Source organism: Rhinolophus sinicus, linkage group LG05, assembly GCF_036562045.2.
Source record: "Rhinolophus sinicus isolate RSC01 linkage group LG05, ASM3656204v1, whole genome shotgun sequence".
Taxonomy (NCBI): domain Eukaryota; kingdom Metazoa; phylum Chordata; class Mammalia; order Chiroptera; family Rhinolophidae; genus Rhinolophus; species Rhinolophus sinicus.
The window spans coordinates 177590148-177614416 of NC_133755.1; the positions used below are offsets into that span (position 1 = coordinate 177590148).

General features: G+C 46.0%; 1 protein-coding gene across 1 annotated transcript in view; it reads left to right on the forward strand.

Moving 5' to 3' along the window:
* The first annotated feature begins 6002 nt into the window (after positions 1–6002).
* IGF2R (insulin like growth factor 2 receptor) overlaps positions 6003–24269 on the forward strand; it is a 98659-nt gene continuing 80392 nt past the window's right edge. The window contains exon 1 of the mRNA XM_074333775.1: positions 6003–6361. Within this exon, the coding sequence (XP_074189876.1) occupies positions 6213–6361 (149 nt within the window). The 5' untranslated portion in view covers positions 6003–6212. The remainder of the gene's footprint in view (positions 6362–24269) is intronic.

Below are 24269 nucleotides of genomic sequence, written 5' to 3' on the forward strand. Positions count from 1 at the left end.
TGCCCCCTCCATTCCTGTTCCCGCTGCTCTTAGGGGCTCACAGGGCCTGAGTACCACTCTGGGCCAGGTGTTACCAGTTCTTGGGGAAAGCCAAAAGGCTTTCTGCTCTCTCTTTTGTCACTTTAATTCTGATACTTTTTTTGAATCCACTTCCTGTCCATCCTGCAACCAGATGGATAACTGACTATCTCTCTCTCTCTCAGGCTGCAAATCTCTAAATGAGGAGGAAGGTTATGCGTTAAAATTATGGGCTTTCTTACCAGGTCATACAGCTCCCATTGAGGTTCTGTCTCTTACTAATTGCATGACCTTGGCAAAGTATTTAATTTCTTTATGCCTGAATTTCTCATCTCTTAAATGAGGATAACAAAAGTACCTGTCTCATAGGTATGCTAGGAGGAGTAACTGATATAATACAGGATGGTTTTTGACAGATAGTGAGTCTTCAATAAGTATTCTTTTGTCAGCTATTATTGTTCCTCACTTTATATCCAATTAAATCTAAATTTCTTAAGTGACCATTTAAGATCCTGTAGGAGCTGACCCCAGTAAAATTGTTCCAAACCTATATTAAAATGGACTAGCGTCCCTGTTAAGCCATGAACTACTTGAAGGAAGGATTATATTTTATAAGGCCAGGATTTAGCACAATCTTTGGCCAAAGTAGTTTCTTTCTATTCCCAAATGGTTTTCACTCAAGCAAGAAGGCCTGTTCATCACACAGCTTCTGTCTGCTTCTCCCTGTGCCTTGCTTTTGCTGTCTGCAATGGCCTTTTTCTATATCGCCCCCACCCGCATCCTTCTAGGCTCAACTCAAAAGTAGTCTCTTCCATGATGAGGTCTCTTTCCCAACTCTCGTTTGAAAAATGTCAAACCTCCAGAAAAGTTGAAAGAATAGTAGTACAAGAGCATTGACACAATTTTTCCCTATGTTTAGCACTTGTTAATATTTCTGACATCTGCTTTCTGTCTGCACACATATCCTTTTCTTTTCTGGACTATTTGAAAGTTGCCAATATCATGACACTTTACATTCCGCACATACCACCCAAGAAGAAGAACTTTCTCCTCCATAACCACAACCTTGTTATTTCACCCAAGAAATTTAACATTGATTTGACAATACTATTTACTATACAGTTTCCCCCCCACCTGGGCAAACAGACTGTTATTCACTGTAGGAATTAAGAAATGTATTCCCCAAATGGCAACGTGCCTTGAGGGTCTTTAGTACAATTATGTTCTCCCCTGGGTGTCCAGAAAAGTTTCTGGAATTTTGTTGCATCCTCCTGCCTGACAGCTTTCCGAGCACCATCAGTTTGACAGCTGGTGGTTTGTGTTCCAAAGGGGTACCCCGTAGCTTTGCCTGCAGCTACTACTGCTCCAGATACCGAGCAGAGACATCCACAGCTTGTCACCTGAACCTGTGTTTCCAAAACCAGGCCAAGTGACAGGTGCAAGAAGATTGAGTCTTCACAGTAGTGCAGCGGTTGGAGCGCCTGGACGCCACGTCTGGATCTGTCCTATTAGTGGAGAGGTGTGCTCGTATTCTAGGGCTGTCATAACAAAGTACCGCTTGGTTAAAACAGAAATGTATTGTCTCACAGTTCTAGAAATCCAAAATCAAGGTGTCAGGAGGTCCATCCTCTCGCTGAAGGCTCTAGAGGAATATTCATCCCTTTCTCCTAGAAACTGGTGGTGCTGGCAACCCTTGGTTCCTCGGCTTGCAGACGCTACGCCTCCATTCTCATATGGCTGTCTTCTCTTATCTGTGTCTGTGTCTCTACTCTACTTCTTATAAGGTCACCAGTCATATTGGATTGAGCCCACCATACTCTAGTATGGTCTAATGTTAACTAATTACATCTGTGACAACTGTATTTTCAAATAAGGTCACATTCTGAAGTAATGGGGATTAGGACTTCAATATAGTTTTTTAGGGGACATAATTCAACCCACAACAAGGGGTTTGGTCTAACGTCTCTGAGTCTCCATTTTCTTGAAGGTTTGCTGCAAAACTTAAATGAAATATGGGAGTGTTATGCCCTATACCATTTGACTTTAGAGTTTCTCACATATAATTTTTATCCAAGTTTTTCCAGTTATCCCCAAGTGTCCCTTATACCTTCCTCTTGAGGAAGGCTTTTCTTGGGCCCGGACTCCAGTCAAGGGTCATGCATTGCATTTTGTTGTCTTGTCTCTACTCTCCTTTAATTCAGGACAGTGTTACCCAAACCTTCACGTGTGTTAGAATCTCTTGGAGAGCTTCTGAAAACTCTTTTCTGGGGCCCATCTCCCAAGGCTTTGAGTCGACAGGTCGGAGTGGAGCACATGAGCTGGCATTTCTAACACGCCGACAGGCGATGTCAGAGCTGCTCGCTTAAGCACAACACTTCTGCAAACCACTGGTCTCAAAAAGAGGTTGGCAAACTTTTTCTGTAGAGGGCCAGATGGTGAAATATTGTATGTGCTTTGCGGGCTCTGTTGAAACTCCTCAATTCTGCCATTGTAGGCAAAAGCAGCCACAAAGACAATAGACCAGCATGCCAAAAAAATGTATACAAGTGGACACTGGTCAGCGTTGCTCAAGCAGTGGCTCGCCGTAATCAGAAGTGTCTGGACGCTGATGGTAACCACTTTGAACACCTCTTGTAATTGCAGAAGTCAAATGTGACTTGTATTCATCTTTTGTTATCAGTATATATTGAGTATTACAATTTTAATACCGTTTTCCTTTCTTAAAATGTGTATACATTTTTTTTGGCACCCTCTGTATAAACAAATGGGTGTGGGTTCCAAATGACACTTTATTTACAAAATAGCTGCCTGGCCAGAGTTGGCCCTCAGCCTGTTGTTTGCTAGCCTGATCTAGAACAGTACTGCTTTATTTTTTGGGGGCGGCGGGGAGGATATGTCTTTCAGAGCATCAACATTTTTGAATTGTCCAGTGCGGTTTTCTTGTAGAATGTTTCACAATCTGGATTTGATTGTTTCATTCTGATTACATTTAGGTTATATCTTGGCAAGAATACCACATATGTAAGTGATATTTTGTACTATAGAGAAAAATTGTGAAAGACTTTGAAATGGACCAAAAATATTATTGGGTAACTTCAATGGAAAGCTGGGCATTGTCTAGTGCACCCTCTGGGTTATCTGATATTATGAAGGGGTTTGTGCCTTTCACTGTCTTTGAGCTATTTTACAACTCTGTAATTTGTAGTGTACTAATGATATTGTCTATGATTCTTCCCTTTAGAAATGCAAATTGCGTCCATTAGGTATACAGCTGATTTTTGACCCACCATTATTGACTAATCTTCCATCTGTCAGGCAAATTAACTTTAGTGTTCCTGACTGCCTATGTACGCGTTGGATTCTCTTTGGTGTCTCTTTTGAACCAGTTGTAGCATGTTACTAGCTCTCACATTAGTCAATCAGTTAAATAATATCTTTGACACGTTCATTTTACATCTGCATCTGAGTCATGATTATACTGTCTTTTGAATATTATCCTTTAGCAGTATTTTTCATTGCATCACTTTAGAAGCAGAACATGTTAGTTTTTCCAAATATTGGTGATACTAATTGTAATTACTTGATTAAGGTGGTCTACCAGAACCTTCCATTGTAAAGATATACTGAGGTCTGACAATTAAGTTTGCGAACTTGTTGCAATGATGTTGTTAACCTTTTTTGATATCAGAATGATTACTCATTATGAATTTTACCAACTGGACAGTTAACCAAGTTTACTATTTGGGAGTGCTGAAAAGGCTGCGTGAAAAAGTTACACAAAAACGACCTGAACTTTTCACCAACAATTCATGGCTCTTGCCTCAGGACAATGCACCAGCTCACACAGCACTGTCGGTGAGGGAGTTTTTAGCCAGTAAACAAATAACTGTATTGGAACACCCTCCCTACTCACCTGATCTGGCCCCCAATGACTTCTTTCTTTACCCAAAGATCAAGGAACTATTGAAAGGAAAACATTTTGATGACATTCAGGACATCAAGGGTAATACGACAACAGCTCTGATGCCCATTCCAGAAAAAGAGTTCCAAAATTGCTTCAACTAGACACTGACGTTGGTGCATAGCTTCCCATGGGGAGTACTTTGAAGGTGACCTTAGTGATATTCAGCAATGAGGTATGTAGCGCTTTTTCTAGGATGAGTTTGCGAACTTAATTGTCAGACCTCACATTTTTCTCCTTATTAGGTAAAAACACTTTGAGACAAAGTGAATATTCTGGTTTGCAATAATTCTTCACCTGGTGGCTTGAGTATCCACTGAAGATCTTTGCCTGTATCAATTATGACATTGGAATTGAAAAAGATGACCCTGAAGGGGAGCAGAATATGCCACTCAGAAATGTGACACTTATTTTGAGCTAAAGGCAATCAAGACCCAGCAGACTCAAGAAAAACTTTTACCTCTCCCATAACTGTCCAAAAGAAGTTAGATAGGGGGCCTGGCTCAGAAAGAACTATCACCGGAGATAACTAGTTAATCTGAAAGACTTACCTGCAGATCAAGACAAACATCTGATTACCAAACACCTGCTCTTCTTATGGTCCTGTGAATTACCCTCCTCCCCTATGAAGCCCCAGACTACCTTTGCGTGTCATATTTTTATGGAGCTGCCGTATGGAGAAATTAGTTTTTCTCCCGTTAATTTGTTTTATGTCAATTTAATTATTAGACCAGCCAAAGAACCTCGAAGAGTAGAAGGAAATGTTTTTGCCTGTACACATCCTTTCCTCACGCCCACAGTTGGACATGTGAGTGCTCCCTTTGAGCCACTATTGTCACACTTTCCTTCCGTGGGGTGTTGTTCTCTTTGGCAGTACAGCGTAGTGGCTATGCCACAGGCTCTGGGACGGTCTGGCTTCCACTCACACCCTGGCCTTTCCATTTACTAAATTCATGACGTGCAAGTCATTTAATCTGTGCCTCATTTTCCTTATCTGTAAAATGGTGCAATAAAGATACCTGTCTTGTAGGATTGCCTTAGGATCAAATGAGCTAAACAAAAGCACCAGAATGTTGCTTGGCACATAATTACCTGCTCAATAAATGTTAACTCTTCTTGAATCATGATTATTTGTATGTGTTTGAACTCCAGCTTTGCCACATCTCAAAGTATCTTTGGATGGGTTACTTAACATCTCTGTGCCTCCACACCTCATCTGGAACAAGGTTCCCACCTCAGAGGTTTCCAGATTCAAGCTTGCTAAGTGCTAGCAGTCTGGTAGGAGTAGGTATTAAATAAAGATGAGCTGTTACCATCGTGATTTTTCTGTATGTTCTATTTACTTTAAGAGAAGGTAAATTGAGTTCAAGTCTTTTCGGATTTATCTTTTCACTTTCACTGTGCTGAGCTCAGAGATATTCACATAGTATGGGGTCAACAAAATATTTGAACAGAGGAATTAATAAAGCTTTGTTGAGTGGCACTCGCTTGACAGTTACACTTTTGCCTCCTGTGTTTCACATTCCTGTATTTGTGCCTTCTTCCTCTTTGGAGAATGCCCACGCCTGGGAAATAACACTCCCACAGAAGGTTGTGAGAGGCGCTAAGAGGCAAAAGTTGGGCGGCCCCGCACGCGGCTCCGCTGTTTGACTCAGTAGGGCGGGATCCAGAGCGTCACGGCTGTGCGATGGCATTCACCGCTGGGCACTTGAGTCTAAGCCCTCTCATTTCCTCCACGTCTGTCCGTCGAGGTTGGGAAATGGTTACTCAAAGTTGGGGAGCGCCCACGTGGCGACCCAGAGTGCCCACTAGGAGACACCGAGGTCGGGGCTGGGTGCCCAGAGTGGGCAGCAGCCCACGAAGGCCTCCGCTCGCACCTGCGCCCGGGTGCCCAGCCGCGCCGCTTCCTGCCCCGCGCGTGGGGCGTCACGTGACCGAGCCTGGGCGGAGCCCGGCGGGCGGGCGGGGATCACCTGAACAAGGCGGTCATGTGAGCGGGGCGGGGGAGGGGGCGGTGCCGGGCGGTGGTCACGTGACGCGGTTCCGGGGCCGCTGCAGCCGCCGCCGAGCCCAGCCGAGCCGAGCCGCGCGCCCCTCGGGCTCCTGCTCCGCTCCCGCTCCTCTCGCACTCCTTTCCGTCTCCGCCCTGGCGGCGCAACCATGTCCCGGGCGCGGCCCCAGGCAGCTGCGCGCCGCTAGCCCTGCGTTCGCCTCGCAGCCCGGGCCCGGAGAGATGGGGGCCGCCGCCGGCGGGAGCGCCCACCTGGGGCCCGCGCCCGCCGCTCGCCCGCCGCGCTCCCTGCTCCTGTTGCAGCTGCTGCTGCTCGTCTGGGCCCCGGGGGCCGCGCGGGCCCAGGGCGCCGAGTTTCCCGAGCTGTGCAGGTGGGTGGCCCGCCCGGGCGCAGGCTTCGCTCGCGGTGCCCCGGGCGCGCGGCGGGGCTGGGTGGGGGGCGGGGGCGCTTGGGGGAGGGGCTGGGGTCCCGGAGTCGCCGCTAGTCCTGGCTTGGGTCCTCTGGTCCTCGAGGGAAAGTTGCCCGCATGGTGGTGAAGGAGGAAAAGACAGAGGGAGGGGTCGTGCCCGCGGGCGGGGGCGCGGGGGGCGCGCCGTCCTGGCGCTGGTCTGGGGCGGGGGCCCTGCTTGTCCACTTGTGGTTGTCACTAAGTCCGGGGCTGCTTTGTGTGCGAGCGGCGGGCCGCCGCCACCCGACCGGGTGACACACTGCGGGCACCCTCACGCCCAGCGCCTGCCCTCTCACAGCGGAGCGCCTGCGAAAGTTGGAGGACGCAGGAACTACAGCTTTGCTTTGTTCCCACTCCACGTTTTCTCAAAGTTCCACCAGCGGGCCTTGGAGGGGCCCCTAAGTGTGGAAAGGCTCACCCGCACAAATGGCCCCGGCGTTGAGGTTTTGGTTTCAATTGCTGATTGAGTTCTTCCATGTGGGTTTTTCATTTTATCTTTAAGTAGCTTTCCTGCAGAAGGCGACTCTCCCCCTTTTTTTTTTTTGTTGGGGGACTAGGAGGTGGTCATCCTGTATTGTCTTTCAAGACTTCACCCTTCACTTTTCCAAGCCTCACTTCCTGTCTAGTTGCTCACATGATGTCATTGTCTCGTATGGATTATTCTAGTGGAGTCTTTTGCTCTGGGAACCATGATTGTACAATCGCTAGTCCTGTCGAGGTCTCTTCGTGTTCTGCGATGGCGAGGAGTCCCGGGGCTGGGGAACTGTCAATGCCGACAATTTTCAGACCAACCTTCTCTGGACAGTTTAGGATGATGGAAAATCCAGCTTTTATTTATTTTTTAAAACTTTGGTAAAAAAGGAAGAAGGATGAAAAAGTTCAGTAAGACTAATGAACAGTCCACAGTTGCCTCTGGCTCCAGCAAGTTACTTCTCAGAATGAAGTTGAGCCCACTTTTAGCTGAACTTTTAGTTTGTGGGATTCTTATTCTTCCCTTGTATCATAAGAGATGGTCTTATTAGTACCCCCACGTTCAGAACTTGCAGAAATTATTATCCTACGGAGAGTGAGGCTGAGCTCACGGTAGAAACTCTTTGGAAAGACCCATATTCTTTTCCCTTTTTTGGAAGGGGAGAGGGTAGCAGGAGTGAGAGTTTACTGCACATTGGTTTATAGGCCAGTTAGCTGCTCTAAGATACATAGTTACTCAAGTAATGAGCACGACAGGGAGAAAAGGGCGGCAGGCTGGCTGCAAGCAGACATTGTTGAAAGGAGGAAGTTTTGGAATAATGGCTGCTGCGCCCAACCATATCTCTAAGAAATTAACCCAACTGGGCTAGTGGTTTTGAAGTCTTGGTCTTGTTTGCAAATTGGATTTATTTCATACTTGTTAAAGTCGAAGTGGCCACGTGGGCAGACCCATACGCATGGCTGCTGCTGGAGGCGGCCCTTATTTTTGCATTAGGTTGGTCATCGCAGTGCCTCTAACCTTCGATCGTTAACTTCATCACCAGGTGGAACACAGTCTCTCAGTGTAGTAGAAAATGGCCTTTGTATCGTTAAATACTTCTCCCTACTGTCATATGCGGGCATAACGTAGCAAATGCTAGCGTGCTTTGAAGGGTGATATGCCTGGGTAGTGTGAGACATGTGCCCTCTGCGGTCTGAGAATAGCTTTAAAGTTGGTGTGTTTAATTTTCCTTAGGACAGCAAAGCCCCCAGTCAGTTCACAGGGCGTGCACACATTTTCCCCCCTCGTCTGTTACTGCTCTGTGGTTTCACATTGGGACTTCTCCAGAGCCATATGTGATCTCTTTCTACCCAATACCTGCCAAGTGAAGTTCTTCCTATTTGTTCCTGTTTTAAATGGATACTTTGGCCTAAATACTTGAGACTTTTTTTTTTTTTTTTTGGTGGGGGAAGTGTGTGGAAAAAAAAGCTGTGTACTTTTTTGAGATAACACTGGCCAAAAGTTCTTTAACTTGAGCACATATTTGAAGAGTGGGAATGTTAGCTGATCAGTTTTTAATCCAGTATGAAAAGTTCTATGAACTATCACCAAAGCAGGATGTGTTAAGCTGCCTTTTTATTCCATCGCTGGGTGTCCATTTGGCTGAAATGTAAACAACTCACCCAGGTCTCCATTGTGAGTGTGAAAAGTAGCCTTCACGAATGTCACGGTTGGTGCAGCTTGTCTATGACGGCTGTCCCTGATAGACTCAGGGTCACACTCCAATTGTTTGTACATTGGTTGTTTGTAATGTGGAACCCATTTTTCCACTGAAGTTGTCTCACTCATTGTGGTTTGGTGCCCAGGGCAGTCCCCAGGAACCCGTCACCCAAGACACATGTTTGGAGCGCCCAGACACTGTCTGGCTTTAACTAGAGCCCTAGTAGTACATTCTCAATGCCTCTAAAACGTGGAGGTGGATTTCCGGGGATACCACCCCTCCCCTAGAACCTGAGAGGGGTTTTTCATCTGCTATCCCATAGGACCAACAGAAGTCCCAGCCTGCCTCTGGGGTGCCTGCAGGTGGGGGGGCAAAGCTTTGGGGCCAGCTGTGGCCCTGACTGCTCGTGGGGTAAGAGTTAAGAGTGGTGGGCAGGCGTGCAGTTCCTGGCACCGTCGGTTGTCGGGAGAAACTGTTCCAGCAGCAGCGTGAACTCCTTTCGTGCACATGGAGAGAACAGGCCTCTCTGCTGCTTGTGCACTGAAAAGCAGGGACCACACAAGCACGATTCCCAGGATTCCCAGGATAGTCTGTCTAGCTCTACGTGGCACTTATTTAAAGTGCTTGTTCTCTGGAGTGTCTCAGTCATGTTTTCTAAGTGTCAAGAGGATTGCCGTGCCAGGTGAGAGTCCTGTGCTGTGGAAGAAGTTGGTGATTCTTCATTATTCAGCTGTTTCTCGGGAGGTGATGTGCTGGCAGGAAGGACTGTTTCCTGAGGCCAGTATGACCGGTTGGGACGGGCACATGCAGAGGTCCTGAGGCCAAAGGACTGAGGAATTTCTGAGGGTCTGAGGGGCTGGACTAGTGGAGTGGGGAGGGGGCGCAGAGGTCAGGCCACGGGAAGTCACCAAATGTGACCAAAGTGCCCTCTGTTTGTCAGCAGCTTTACTCATTACTGTGTGAGTTACACTTTCTAAGATGCTATCTTACATACATAATAGGGTGAGCTTTTCCCCTTTATTTAGGTGTTAACATCCTTAATGAGTGAGGTCTTAACAGTTTGTACTAGTTATAAAATAATGCATTGGGCTGGCTTAATTTAAGTAGTTAAGTACTTTAAAATTTATTCAGAACCAGTTTTCCCCCAATTGTTTGGGTATAAATCCTGGAAGTTTTTTATTATATCGAGGACAAGAGGAGAATGAAGCCAGCTGGGAGCTGAGGTTGGTTTAGTTGTCGCTAGGTTTTTCTTTTCCTTGCGATTTTTCCGAAGGAATAATGCTTATATGCGTAATTTGGGCCACATGTTAAACCTGGATCACATCCGTTTGTGTGTGGACATTTCTTGCAACAATAAGTGTGTAGAAGCCCAAGATTGTTAATTATTGGTATGTTAGATCTCATGCATTACTTCTTAGAACAGCTTCCTGACAAATTCCCAGGCATTGAATTCCTGATGGGGCTGTTTTATCAGTGTTTCACAGAGGGATTTCTAAAAGATGGATTGGAAATGGGGTTTTCCGCAGTAATCCCAAACCAATGTTTTCTAGTGTAAAATGGATACATTTTATTACTGAAGGGGAAGAGAAACCAAAAATATAGAAGCAGTATTCAAAAATGTAGCTGCTTATAGTAAAAAACAGGTATAGTGTATTATGTACTTTTGCCTAAAAACTTGTAAAACTACTTTTTAACATTGATTACAATATTTTTGCTTGGAGAACAAGCAGGAAAAGTGAGTTCGAGTATTTTATTAAATGACACTGTTGAATGTGAATTGATTTGAGGGAAAACCTTGAGGAAGGAAGAGCAATTACTGGCCTATTTGCAGCTACTTTGCCTCACAGTTGGATGAAACTGGTGATGTTGGAGATTATAGATTTGTATTTGGCAGAGATGAGGAAGAAGTGCTTGACGATCCTTTAGATGTTTGGTTCATCGGTGAGAGAAGAAAAGCATTTCTCAGGTAGAGCAGAAATCAGCAAATTATGGCCCGTGTAGTTTTTGTATGGCCCATGAGGTAGGAATGGTTTTTGCATTTTTCAGTGGTTGAAAAAAAAGTCAAAAGAAGAGTAATATTTTATGCTATGTGGAAATGATACGAAATTGAAACCTCTATATCCACAAATAGTTCTATCAGAAAACAAACAAACAAAAAGGACGGGATTGAGAAAAATAATTCAGATGGTCTCATCTTTATTTTGTTGAGGACATGTAAAACTGTATTGTGCTGGGCAGAGAGAGTTCAACAGGGTCGTAGAAGTGCAACCCATGGCAGAAAGTAGCTCATTACTTTGCAGGTACTATTCTTTTTATTTTCCTCCTCTTTGTTGTCCGAGGAACGGAGACTTCTGGGTTGTGCCCTCACTGATCATGGGTGGTGTTTGAGGAGGTAGAGGAAGCTGAGGTTGGATATACTCATGGTCCTTTGTGTTGTCCTCATAGCTGACTCAAGACCAATGAGGGAGAAAGGCCTGAATTTATGTTAATAGTGTCTCCTCACCTTTAATCCTGGCAAGGTGACACAGGATTCAATTATTCTCCAAATAGTTCTTAAGCATTTCTGAAGCAGAGGGGAAAACTGGGAGGGGCCAGAGGTGGAATGGCGACACCACAGATGGAATGTCACACTGGGATCCCAGAAGACTGCTGGCCACCCCTGCTGTCCCCGGAGATGGAACAGCCATGAACCCTCCACCCCTTGTTTTTGTTAACTGTAAATAATGTCATCTTAGTTTTGATTTTCTCTTTGATCCAAGAGTAATCTAGATGTTAGTAGTTTTTGGCTGTTATGAATAAAGTTGTTGTGAATATTGGTGTATAACATTTTGTGTGGACGTATTTATTTCTTTTTTGGGGGGACGGAAGGAAGATGCCAGAAAGGTGAGTGAATGTTTAAGTTTGTAGGAGCTGTCAAACGATTCAGAAGTGGTTGTTTTACATTCCCACCAGCGAGAGTTCCAGTTGTTCCATATCCTGTTAACACTTGCTCTTATCAGTCTTTTTAATTTTGGCCATTCTAGTGGGTTTGCAGTGATATCTTCGTGTGATTTTAATTGTCATATCCCTGCCGAGTCACGATGTTGAATATCTTTTCTTTGTTGGGATGCCTGGTGATGAACATCTTTCATGTGCTTATTGATTATTTGGCTATGTTTTGCAGTGTTGGTTAAAAACAATCTTTTGTCCCCATCCCTTAAAAAATTTTTTAGGGGTCATCTTATTGGGTTTTAAGAATTCTTTATGTATCCTGGCACAAGTCCTTTCTTAGGTATGTGTGATATGTGTTATAACTATTTTTGCCCAGTCTTTGGCTTGCCTTTTTGTTTTCTTAATATTTCCTTTGAAGAGCAGATGTTTTTAAATTTTGATGAACTTCAATTTATCTTTTTTGTTTGTTTTTAACGGTTTGTGCCTTTTGTAGCCTAAGAAATCTTTGCCTACCCCAAGGTTTCTTAACCTCAGCACTACGGCCATTTGGGCAGGGCAATTCTTTGTTGCAGGGCTGTCCTGTGCGTTGTGCAGTTAACCGGCAGGCCTAGCTTAACAGCAGGCCCTACCCACCTGGTGCCGGAAGTACCCCGCCCCCACACACACCCAGCTGTCACAAACAACAATGTCTTCACACGTTTTAAATGACTCATGGGGGACAAACTTACTTCTATTTGAGAACCACTGGTCTACTCTAGGGTCAAACAGATTTCCTCCTGTGATTGTTTCTAGAAGTTTTATAGTTTGAACTTTATGTTTCACCCTATGATCAATTTTTTGAGTTAATTTTTATGTGTGATGTGAGGAAAGGGTGAAAGTTTCTTTGTTTAAATTAGTATATCTAGTTCTGTTTACTAATATGTAGGATGCTTGCAGCTGTTTTCAAGTGAGATTGGGCTGTAGTTTTCTTCTCTGTGCTGTTCTTGGCTGAGTTAGTATCAAACATATGTTTGCTTTGTGGTAGCTTTTATAGTATTTTATATGCTGTGTAACAGTTTTTATACAGGATTGACATTTTTCTTAAATTTTGGTAGAACTCGCCAGTTAAAACCATCAGGGCCTGGTGCCTTTGTGGAGGTAGATAGCAGTGAAGGGGGAGTTTTGATTATGGATTCAGTTTTATCTGCTTTATTTGGCTTTCCTGCTTTTTTCTTGAGCCAGTTTTGGTAATCAGTATTTTCCTAGAAAATTGTCCTAATTTTAATGATGTGTTCACATACAAATATGTAGCAAGGTAGCTACTCTTATACTTTTTGAAAATACTCTTTGTATCTGTAGGTATATTAAAAAAATCCTGATGTTTATTTGTGCACATTTTCCACCTTAATCATATTCACCAGATATCTACCTTTTTTACTTAGTTTTTTCCCAAGAAGTAGCATTTTGTTCACCATCTCTAGCACCATTTATTTTTGATTGTATTAATTTCTGCTGTCTGTTAGTAACTTCTACCTCATTTTTCCTTTTCTAGTTTGAGTTGAAAGTGTAGATGTTTTATTTTAAGTCATTTTATATGATTAAGAGATGAATTTAAAGCTGTATGTTTCTTTGTCCTGAGGACCATACTATTCATAGGTTTTGATACAGTTTTTAATCCTTCAATTCGAAATATTTCCTTCTTGGACCTAAAAGTTCTAACTATTTCAACTTCCTAGACTCACTAATTTTTAAATAATCTTCCCTCCGTCCTCCCCACCCCATCCCTGCTAAATGTATTTTTTCCCTCATCGTGGCTGGTAAATGTGGTAGAATTTGACATTTTCCTGTGGCCTAGCACCTAGGTTGCTAGTGTTTGGAAAAAATGTTCTCATTTTTCATCAGTTGTGCTGTTCGGCTTTCCTTTATTGTAACTTATTATTTGTCCTGCTTGATTTGCCTTTTATACTTTGTATCTGGCTGCCCCTTTGGACAGGGCGCCAGAAGAATGTCTTTGTGTCCTGTCTCCCAGCTTAGCAATTCTGTTGTTTATAAACCCTTCAACCTTTCTGTTGTGTCTTTTTAATTTCAATAAGGTCTCTAATTAACGCGTACTCATAGCCGCCTGTTGTTTCTTCATGGATGCCCCTCGGAAGATGCTGTAAAGTTTTGCTTGGTTGCTGTCTTCATTCTCCTTCCGGAGGCCCAGTTTCTTTGTTGGAGTTTCTCATCTCGTTTTCATGGTGTTGGTGCCGTTGTGGCCACTGGTGATTCCCGAGTGTGCTCCTTGCAGTAAGGCTCCCTTGGAACATTTGTTGCCTCTCTGTGCAGCTGTGTGGAGTCGGGCTGGAAGCAGTTGTTGGAGCTTGGCTCTAAATTGTTTCTGGGGAGGCTGGGGGATGGGCAGGGCGTTCCTCTCGCTGGTGTGTCTTTGTGGCTGGCCTTCCAGCCTTAGGTGCTTTTCCGCCCCCACCCCCGACCCCCAGTATGACCCCCAGCCTGTTCCTGCCAGGACACAGCTGCTCAGCCCCTGTTGATTGCGCTTGGCAAAGTGCAGTGTGTTCCGCCTGCAGCTGGAGACGAGCGGCATTATTGAGTTGGCTGTGGCAGATCACTTCTTTTCTCTGGATCACACTTTCCTCCTCCAGAGAGGTGGGAGTGGAGGGAAGTCGCTGTGCTGGTTTTGAATCCGGACTCCACCCTTCACTCGTTGTGAGGCCTCAGGCAACTTAGTGACCCTCTGAGGGCTTGATTTCCTCCTGTGTCCAATAATGTTTTTAGGATTAGTATGAGAATTATTAGACTGCGGGTTAGGTGGCTGGCCCGTGCTCATTGTTCAGAAATGGTGGGGGTGGCAGCGATTGCTTTTTCTCTGTCAGTTGGGGTGCCGCATTGTGAGATCAGTGATGGTTTTAGCCTGTTGCTCTGCACCCAGGTTCCCGTCAGCGCGGTCGGGCCTCTGCTTCAACCAGAGTGCGTTTCTTCATCTGATGCATTGACACTCCACGTAGGAATCCTTTGGAGAAAGCAGTGTTTCCCTCGTTTAAAAAAGTTATGAAACCACGGGACTGTGTGATTCTCGGGGTTCATTTTGCATCCAAAGTTCTGTGGTTCTGAGGTATGCATCCTTCAGGATTCCTTAAGTTGTGAGCAGCAGAAAGCCCAACTCAAGTTCCCTTAAACAAGGAGGAGTTTGAGGAGAGGAGGTGTGGGGTTTGGGCGGGTGCCAGGGGCCATATGTCAGGGCCGGCCCCAGGCCCTTTCCTGCAGTTTCCTTGGCTTCGTCCTCCTTCCTGTTGTGGCTGCGGCACTTCTGTCGGAGTCAGAAAGTCCCAGCCGGCTCAGCATGGGCGTCAGTGGTCAGAAGGGGCTCCTGCCCTCACTTAGACCTCACTAGGCTTCTTTGGAAGGAGGGAAGGGGATGGGTGATGGGTTCTGGGGCATCTGTAGTCGGTGGGAATGGGACCGAGAGTGCAAGACGATGGGATGACGTGAAAGCACTTCATGAGCTTGCTCCACTTTCGTGTACAACTTAAAACAGCAGCTGCTGCTGGTGAGGTTTTTGAGGTGCCCAGAGCGACACGTCATATGCCTATTTTTGTATTTGTGTTAACTGACAGGGGCGGTCCGAGAGAATCCTCCACACTCGGGGAAATCCCGGGCCCTGAGACTTGCCCTTTAGATCAGCTAAGAACTCTGGTGGGTTTCCCTTTTCCTTCCGTGTGCTTAGATTCCTGGGGCCGCCAGCCTTCAGAAACACAAGGAGGGCAGCTTGCTCAGGGCCAGGGAGCAGATTCCTAAAAGTATTTCTGTTCATGGGGCCAGGAGAGTTGGAGGAAATCAGAGATTGTGAAAGTAGCAATCTCAGTTTTGTTTTAGGACATGGAGAGGGAAGACCAAGGAACGTGGAAACAGTGAAAAGTGGCTTTTGCAATTCAGTTGCCGGTGGGCGGCCTGGGAGGAAAGTTTAGATGCTGTCTTTCAGTCAGAGCCTTTGTGCTCTGATACTGCAAATATTCTTCACACACGTGTGCAGAGTGCACGTGGAGAGCTCGGCCAGGAGGCCACTGACCACTGGATTTTGATTGTAAAATTAATTTGTTGTAGGTTATCTCTACTCTGAAGTCAGTTATATGTTTCAGAACGCTGTTGTGTACTACGACACGCCGTGTTCTTTGCCCCTGGCGTATACACAGAAACCCAAACCACTGGAGTGGAAGCGCTAAAGGAGTGGGTTCCTAGAAGTGACAAGGGTGCGTCTCCACTGAGTCACCCTTAGGTCCCTCAGGCTCCACCCTGTGCTGTCTGCTGTAGAAATGTTGCCACGAAGTGAGAAGCCGGCACGGCTCTCTCTCCTGTCTTTTTATAGTAGGTCCCTTACAGGGGGCAGTGGGAGTTACTGGCTTTGATTGACATTGTGAGGCAGGAGGAGGGGCGGTGGGGTGGGCGGCTCTATACATGGGGTGCGTGATCCCAAGGCTGTTTTGTAAAATGACATTTCAGTAGAGACCGTGAAGGATGTGAGGGTGTGAACTGTGCCCCTAATGGTGGGGGTGCTGTGGCAAGGAGCATGGCTGACATGGTTGGGAAATGGCTCAGGGGGCTGTTGTGGCTGGAGCAGCATGAGTGACGGAGAGAATGGAAGGAGAGGGCTGGACAGTAGGCAGAGAATGAGCTGGGGGCCCGGCCCGTAGGCCATTATAATGACTTGCTTTTCTTCTGAGAGAGGTGAGACCTGAGAGAATGGGGAGCCTAGGAGGGATGTAGGGGAGGGGTGGCCCACGGGGGAGGCTGGGATTCTTGGTAGCCAGGTAAGAAATGATAATAGGTTGGACCAGGGTTGTAGCAATGGATGTGGTGAGAAGTAGGCAGATTGTGGAGCTGACAGAATTTGCTGATAATTGGTTACAGGATGTGAGGAGAGAAAGAAGAGAAAGGATGACTCTTAGATTTTTGATCAGTGCAATTGAAAGAATGGAGTCGCCATTTTCAGAGATGGGGAGGGCTGTGGGAAAAGCCCCTTTAGGGGGAAGAGAAGCCGTTTGGCTTGGCCATCTCGATGTTGAGATGCCTGTTAGACATCTGAGTGGGGAGATCGAGTGGGCAGGTCGACCTGTGCCTTTGGGTTTAGGGTTGTGCTGTGGGCTGGGGACGTCTGGGAGCTGCCATTGTGTAGATGGAAATCCACTGCTGAGGTGCTGAGGGAGTGATGGAAGCAAAGCCTGAGGTACTCAGTTCTTAGAGGTCTCCCAGATGACTGGAACCAGCAGAGGATGAGAGCCAAGAGAGTGGTGTCCCAGAGGAGGAGACTGGTCAGCCGTGTCATGCTGTGCATCGAGTAACACGAAGACCTAGCCTTGACTGGTAGATTTTGCATGAGGAAGTCTTTGGTGAGGATGATGGGGATTTTGGTGGAGAGGTGGGTGAAAGTCTGGTTGGATTCGAGGGAGAGTGAGGGGACAGGAGGACATGAGAAGGAGACAGTTGGTCTGGACCACCCGTATGAGGACTTTGCTCTAAAAGGCATCAGAGACGTGCGTGGATGGGGGGTTAATGGAAAGTGTTGTAAAAAGTGGGATAGATTACAAAAGGTTTGTATGCTGAGGAGAATGCTGTGGCACAGAGAGAAAAATTGGTGATCCAGGGAGAAAGGAGAGGAGGAAGGAGAAGAGAGGAAACAGAAAGTTTGTGGGAGTGCTGTCCTCAAACAGCGGAGCAGGGCACAGGTTCAGGGTGAGCCTCAGCAACGGGAGGGAAGGCAGAGCGTGTGAGGACGATGCAAGTATGTTGGTAGACCTGATGGACACGTGGAAGTTTCTAGTTCAGTTTCCTCAATGAACTAGGAAGCAAGATCTCCACTGAGGGTAGTAGTCTTTTCTCTTCAGGCTGTGTTTAAGTTGGTGAGCGACAGTGTTTGCAGATCATTCCGTGAAAGTGAGGGACATATTGGGGCTCAATGAATGTTCCTCTTGTTCTTCTTGAAAGCCTTTAAGGATTAGATGAGATAATGCTATTCCTTTTAAAGGAACGCGTACAGGTGATGCCTGACGTGGCACGACAGGAGTGTGCTGTGTGTGTTTCCTTTTCCCCGTGGGGTGTTGGGTGTTGCTGAGCCCCGCGTGCCAGTCTGACATTTGACCCAGCACCTTCAAAGCAGGCCTTTCTCCTGCATCACCTCATCACCCAGTGAGGAGGCCTCCTGAGCACCAGGAACTAACCAGCTAAGTTGACTGCCCAGAAATTAAGGAAGGCAGACCTTCCCTTGTCGTTTGAGCTGTGAAGGAGGGATACTGCATCTGGAAGGGATTTCTGGGCCATCAGTGACGGCCGACTAGGGGACTGAGCGTGAAAGTTTGAATTCTCTGCCGCGGGCTGAGTTGAATTTCAAGGTAGCTGAGACATCCATATAATCAAGAAAGACGTTTAACCTACAATCTAACCCATCTTTATGTATGTGAGGAACAAAGTATGAGAATATCCAGATAATTACTCCTATGTAAAAAAAATCCTTACAGAGCTTTTAGGGTTTAGGGTTGAAATACCGGCGTGTGGCCTGGTACCATAGAGTTGATTTGAGCAAAAGTGCAGCTGGCACAGCAGAGGGTGGACAGGCTGCCGGTCCTTTTTGGTATCTTTATGTTGTGGAGGAGCCCTGGCCAGCTGACTAAGAAGTACACACCTTGCAATGCAATGAAACCTCTTTAGGAAGAGTGTGTCCTGCCTGTCCTTTTCCCTCTGCTCCTGGCAGAAGTTTTAGGCTCAGGAGGCTTCTGTTCTGGTGGCCGCTGGTGGCTGTGTGGTACAGGCTTGGGGTAGGCTCAGTGTGGCTGTCGTGTACTGAGAGATCCCAGGAGGCTGTGTGTGTGTGTGTGTGTGTGTGTGAGACCTGAGCCCCTAAGCCTGCTCGGGGCTGTGTACGGGTCTGGTCTTTGTTTTGTGCTCCATCAGTTCTGTGCAGATGGCCCAAGATAAGGGCCTGCCGCTCTCCCTTTCCTCTCCAGTTCCTTGCCAGTGTCACGTGACATTCCTTTAGGAGGCCCCAAACCAACACTTTTTGTGAATGCGATTTTTAGCATCCTGAATCCTTCTGTTGATCCAGATGAAAGCCTTCAATCATAGTCTCTCAAAAGCCCTACGTTCCCAGTCTCTGTTTTCCGCCCAGTGAACCTGGCGGGTGGCTCGCTTTTGTAGACGAGGAAGTTGGGGTTCAGAGAGATTAAGCATGACCCACACAGCTGGTTAGGGTGGGGCAGGAGTCAGGGCCAGGTCTGTGGGCTCTTCCCACTGTTGCCACACGCCTTTCAGAGTGACACCTCCCTCTTTCACATGACGTCTATTAGTCACTCATGATGTTGGTTTTAAAGCTTTGCTGGGCCCCCATTCCCCCCCCCGCCCATGCTCTGGTGCTGACCTAGAGCCTTGCTTCCAGCCGGATCCCTCTCTACCCACTGGCTTCCTGCTCCCAGAACCTGTGGAACTACCCGGGAAACACAAGGACTGTCTGGCACTTCCTTGCGTCCCCCACCCCGCAGGCGCCATATCTTTATCCACAGCTTTGTGGGTTTGTTGGAATAGGAAGTGAAGTACTTCCTATATACGCTTTGGCCGTGCTGTGTCAACCTCATGTGTCCCCTGGCCTTCGGATCAGGGTGTCGATTGTCATGCCAAGTCAGGTTTTTCTTTAGTGTCAGCAGCAGAGAGCTGGTGGACAACAGTGGTGACATTCTGCTGCAGATGTCCGTTTTGTACATTCTACCTCTTTCCGTGCCCTCCTTTCCTCTGGCCCCCTGCTTCCCTCAACCCCCTTCTTAGTTTAGGAGCCTGTTCCAGATTTTTGAAGGTTACTGGGCTGGATGTATGAGCTGAGAAACTCTCTGATCGTGATAAGGGGCAGTAATGAGCCAAACGATTTCCTGAATATTCTGTTAGAGGGCTTGGATGCAGGCCAAAGTATGAAAATCTTTTTTGATGTTCAGGTTGGAAAGACTTTGCATTCCCCTCGTCCCCCAAATTTTAGATTTGCTGCTCACTCTAGATTGAGAAAAACATTCCTCTGGCCAGTGACCACGGTATGTGAATTTAGTTTGTATTTCTCCAACTGGGTTTTTTTTTTTTTTTTTAAAGGAAACCAAATTACAGATTCACAATGCTTAATTTTATCACGGATCCCATCGTGCTTCGATCCTGTTTAATATACCGATGATTCTAGCCCAGTAATAAAATGTTTAATAGTTGCATGACCATTACCGTAACCCCGAGACTCACAGGGGATGGGTGAACTAAGATATATTTCAGAAATGTAGCTGTGTGGTCGTCCATGGGGCACGGAGAGAAGGAGAGTTCATGGAGCTATTCTGTGTGGGAGGAAAGGAACTCAGTTTTCTAAGATGTTTTTTCTTTAGGGGGTTGGGCATAGCTTACACTTTATAATTGAATTTTATATACTTTATTTTAGATGTTTGCTGTTTTTAAAATGCAAGAACCCCAAATTATATTTTACAAGGTGTTGCAGTTTTGCAGGTACTCAGTGATGACATGTATGAAAACTTGAGAGGCACCCCATGAACACACTCTTGTCAAATAGTTAAAAAACGTTGTCCAGTTGTAGCCCTCTGGCCTTTTCTTTTGAATTTTCTCTTGCTTTTGGACAGGCATGTAAACCTCCGTGAGTGGAGATGGCTCTGCCTTCCTCTTCATGGGGCTTTCTGAACTCTGGGCAGTTGTGTTGGCTGGCGAGGTCGGCTTCTTCCGTGCTGCGCCTAGCTGGGTTCAGTCTTGACCAGATGGGTTCTAAACGTGGCATTTGCTGGAGCGGTACTGGGAAAGTCAGAATGCCTTCCTGTCTCTGGGCTGGTTGACAGTGCGCTACTTGTGTGCTTCCCTGTAGTTGGTAATCTGCCAACACCTTTCAGGATATTATGAAATTTAAACCAGATGAGGTTAAAATGGGACCTCTGTGCCACTGAACAGACGCAGCCTGAGTGCAGTAGTCCGCGATCATTTCGGCAGCGGCAGTGGGATTACACTTAGGGGCAGACAGTCTGAAGCTTTCTTTAAGGGACGGACCCAGCCTGTGTGCTCAGCATGTATGGTGAAATTAACTGTCCGTGTCTGGGGCGTATTTCAGCCACAGAATTCACTTGAAAATCAGATCTCTCAAAGGGATTTGCTTGGGTGTGACTTCTGTTGCCCTCCTGGTCCCTGCTGGATCTGATGGTTTGATGGCGGGCTGTTTCTGAGTTACCGATGACACTACTCCTGGACTCTTGGTTGGGGTTTTTGAAGGGCAGCTCTCTGCTGAGCTAAGTACTCGTTTTAAAGGAAAGTGAATCTGAGACGAGGAAAACAGTAGTGATACGTTCCTTCTTAGTGGACTCCTCAACCAGCGTGGGGACAGAGTGAGGCAAAGGCAGCCAGTGGGAAGGAGGGGGCTGAGGGAATTGCTATTCTTTCTATGGAAACCAGTTGGACGAGGGAAGAGAGGTTGCAGAAGGTGGTGCCTCTGGTGTTTGGCAATTCAGACAGCAAAAGAGAAAGCAGAACTGGACCAGGTGGTGGGGGTGGGGGTGGCAGAAAGAGCAGCAGAAGTTTAAAATGTGGGGAAGAACTTGAGCGAGAAAACGTGTCTGATCATTGATCAGCGTGACATGGTCCCGCCTGGATCTTCAAAAAGTTCTCAGCTTTACCTCAGGGGCTAAACTCAAATGGACTCACTCTGGAAATCTCTACACAGTACAGAATCTGTCATTTTAATGGCATTTATTATGACAATATTGAAACTCTAAAGTTTCGTGGACTGTTTTGCCAGTTTCAGTGTTGTAATTGAAACTGAATATTTCCTGAAAAGTTAAAAAACTTTTAAGAATTGAAAATAAGTGCGGCTGTCTACTGTAGTGGTTAAGCATTTGCCCTTGGGGCCCAGATGGACCTGGGGGCTCGATCCTTTTGAGCCTTGGACTCTCTGCCTCCAAAGCTGAGGAATTCCGGAGCGTCGAATCCTGTTGGCAAGCGCTTGGGTGGCTTTGCTCGGGAGATGTTACCGCCTGTGTTGAGTGTTGTGCTGTGATGGTTGTTCGGCCACTCCACCCATCAGTGAACATTGATTCTGTGCCTGCTGGTCATCATTCAGGGAGGCCGGGCGGTTACTGTCCTGAGTAATTTTGCAGTGGGGTCCTTGAGAAAATCTGGCATTGAGTGGTGGGAAAGGCTAGCAGGGCCGGCATCAGAGCTGTGGACCGGGAGAACTTAGCGTGTGTACCTGCATTTCTAGCATTGGCAGGTTAGCTTTGAAGTGAATTTGGATTTTTCTGAGAGTGGGAGGGGTGTACATTTTACCCTCTGGAAAATGAGGTGAAACGGCAAGGATTTTGCTTGCTTTAGCTAATTTTCAAAGCCAAGGTTCTTGCACAGATGGTTTTGTGTCCAGAAGAGCAATTCTGACTTGGAATCGGCTGCCTCCTTTGAGGATATTAACCACATTTTTCAAGGCTGGGATAGTGGGCAGGGCTTCTGGGTGATGTTCCTGTTGACCATCTGCTTCCTTGGGCCTTTGGGGTCCTCTCCGCTCTCCCTGTTTCCCTCAGATGAGATGGAGGCTAGCCTGCAGCCTTAGTGACTTTTAGAAGATTCAACACTGAGATGGGTGGTAGAGTTTCAAGCAAATGCCCACTGGGTTTTCATACCTATCCTACTGCAGGAGATGCTAGTCTAGCAAATATATGTACAATGTGTGTGTGTTTAACACTACATTTCCACACAGCTTGCAAATATTTTTCTTCCAGAGGTTTGTTTCTTGCCAAAATTTAAAAATTTTAATATACAGCTTAGTTTCCTCTTTGATCAAATATGTTGGTCTCATTTTTTCTCCTGTCAGTTTTTATTCCCCTTAAGCCTTTACTTGTGTAAGCCCAAATAGCTTTGTCTGGGATATAGACTTTTTTTCCTGTGAATCTCAGCGGAATGGTCTCACTTGGCTGTTAAATGAGTCATGTTGTTGGGTTTCCTAATTTTGGCTGTGCCTGTTTACTTCAGGTAGAGCGTTTTCTAGTGGACAAGCTTTTGAACAAAAGTTTATAATTCCTCAAAGATATCATTAAATTTAACTTTGTCTGTGATACTTTTATTGCTTCTGAAACCACTTTCTGGTTCTATACTATGATCATTGTGCTTTTAAATGTTAACATAAATTTAAAGAATGATTTCAGCCTAGGCCTTTCTGGTGGCTTGGCCTTTATCTGGCAAGGAGTCTAGAATCAACTGGTTTCAAACACGTAATTTTCTTAAACAGTGCTATCAAATATTTGTATGACCTCCAAGTTTATTGTGAAATAGTCTTTAAAAAGTATTTAGTACCAGTGGAAGCATATCTAGATGATAATTTAATCTCACTAGGGTGTATACCAGAATACACACTAGTTTTTGGAAAATAATTCATGAATTTTCAGATAGATTATTTCAACCAAGTGATTATCCCCGCGCTCCTCGTGTCACGAGGCCTTCCACTTGGTTGTTTTAAAGCAGACATACGTCCGTCGGACTCAGAATGTCTCAAGTATGGACAGCCTGCAGATGCCTTGGTCGTGTAGTGTAGGCACGTGTAGATGGCCTTGGCCGTCTTTTAAGTGACGTGACTAAGGACATCAAGTGCTACAGGTTGGGAGTGAGTGGCCTTGAGGGTGCCAGCCTGGAGGGGCTGCCCTGTGGCAAGTGGTTAAATCATCCCCCTGAAACAAAGCCAGCACTCAAGTGCTTTGGTAGGACTCTCCCTTCCTGCTCATGTCACCACTGATCACTTTGGTAAATCTTGACAAAGCAAATATGAATGGAGCAACGCTTTTTATTTCTAGGGACCCTAATTTCCAGGTAAGCAGGACAATATCCCTCATTTTATTGTTCTTCAACTCTTTTCTCTGCTCCCTAAACACATACTCTGTACATCTACCTTATTTAAACTTCTACAAAAACAGCAGTGGATTTCTGTTTTTAAGAGAAGCATAGTATTTTAAGTATTGTATGGATTTCTTTAGATTTGATTTCTACCAGTCGACTCATTCTAAAATGATACCTGTACACACCCATCTCGTATGTGTAGGATTGTGAAGCTCCTGAATGATGACACTGCTAAGGTATTAAATTTGATGTCTAGTATCCTGGAAGAACTTAGTCATGGCTCCTGAATAAGAGGTTAGCAGTTTCCTCAACTAACCGTAATTAATGGAAAAGTTTTACTGCATTGTACTCTGCAAATAAAACACTGGGTTAAAATTTTAAGGAAAAATCCACAGTGTCTTCTCTTCGAATGGCCTTCCTTTGTTTCACATACAAAGTCAAAGCTGCTTCCGTTAATCTGCAAGGCCCCGCGTGGCCGTGCGTCTCCGGGTCTGACCACACCTGTCCTCAGCCACCCGCTCCAGCCACGTCACACTCCTGTCTCTTCCACCAACGAGGCTGAGTTCATTTCGGCCTCAGGACCTTGCCTTGGCCAGTCAGACTGCTGGAATATTCTTCCCACCATATCTACCCCTGGGTTGTTCCTTTTTGTCATTCAAGCCCTGGGCAAATATCCTCTCTGAAGACGTCCCCGACTCACGTAGCTACGCAGTCATTTTCTGTCAAGTGAGGCAATTTTTTTTGGTCTGAGCAGCACAGGATTAGTAGCTGGGATTATCCTGTATGTTTGTTTTCCTGTTTATTTTCTCTGTTCCCCTGGAACACACACCAGGAGGGCAGCGCCTTTTTGTGTCTGTTTTGAC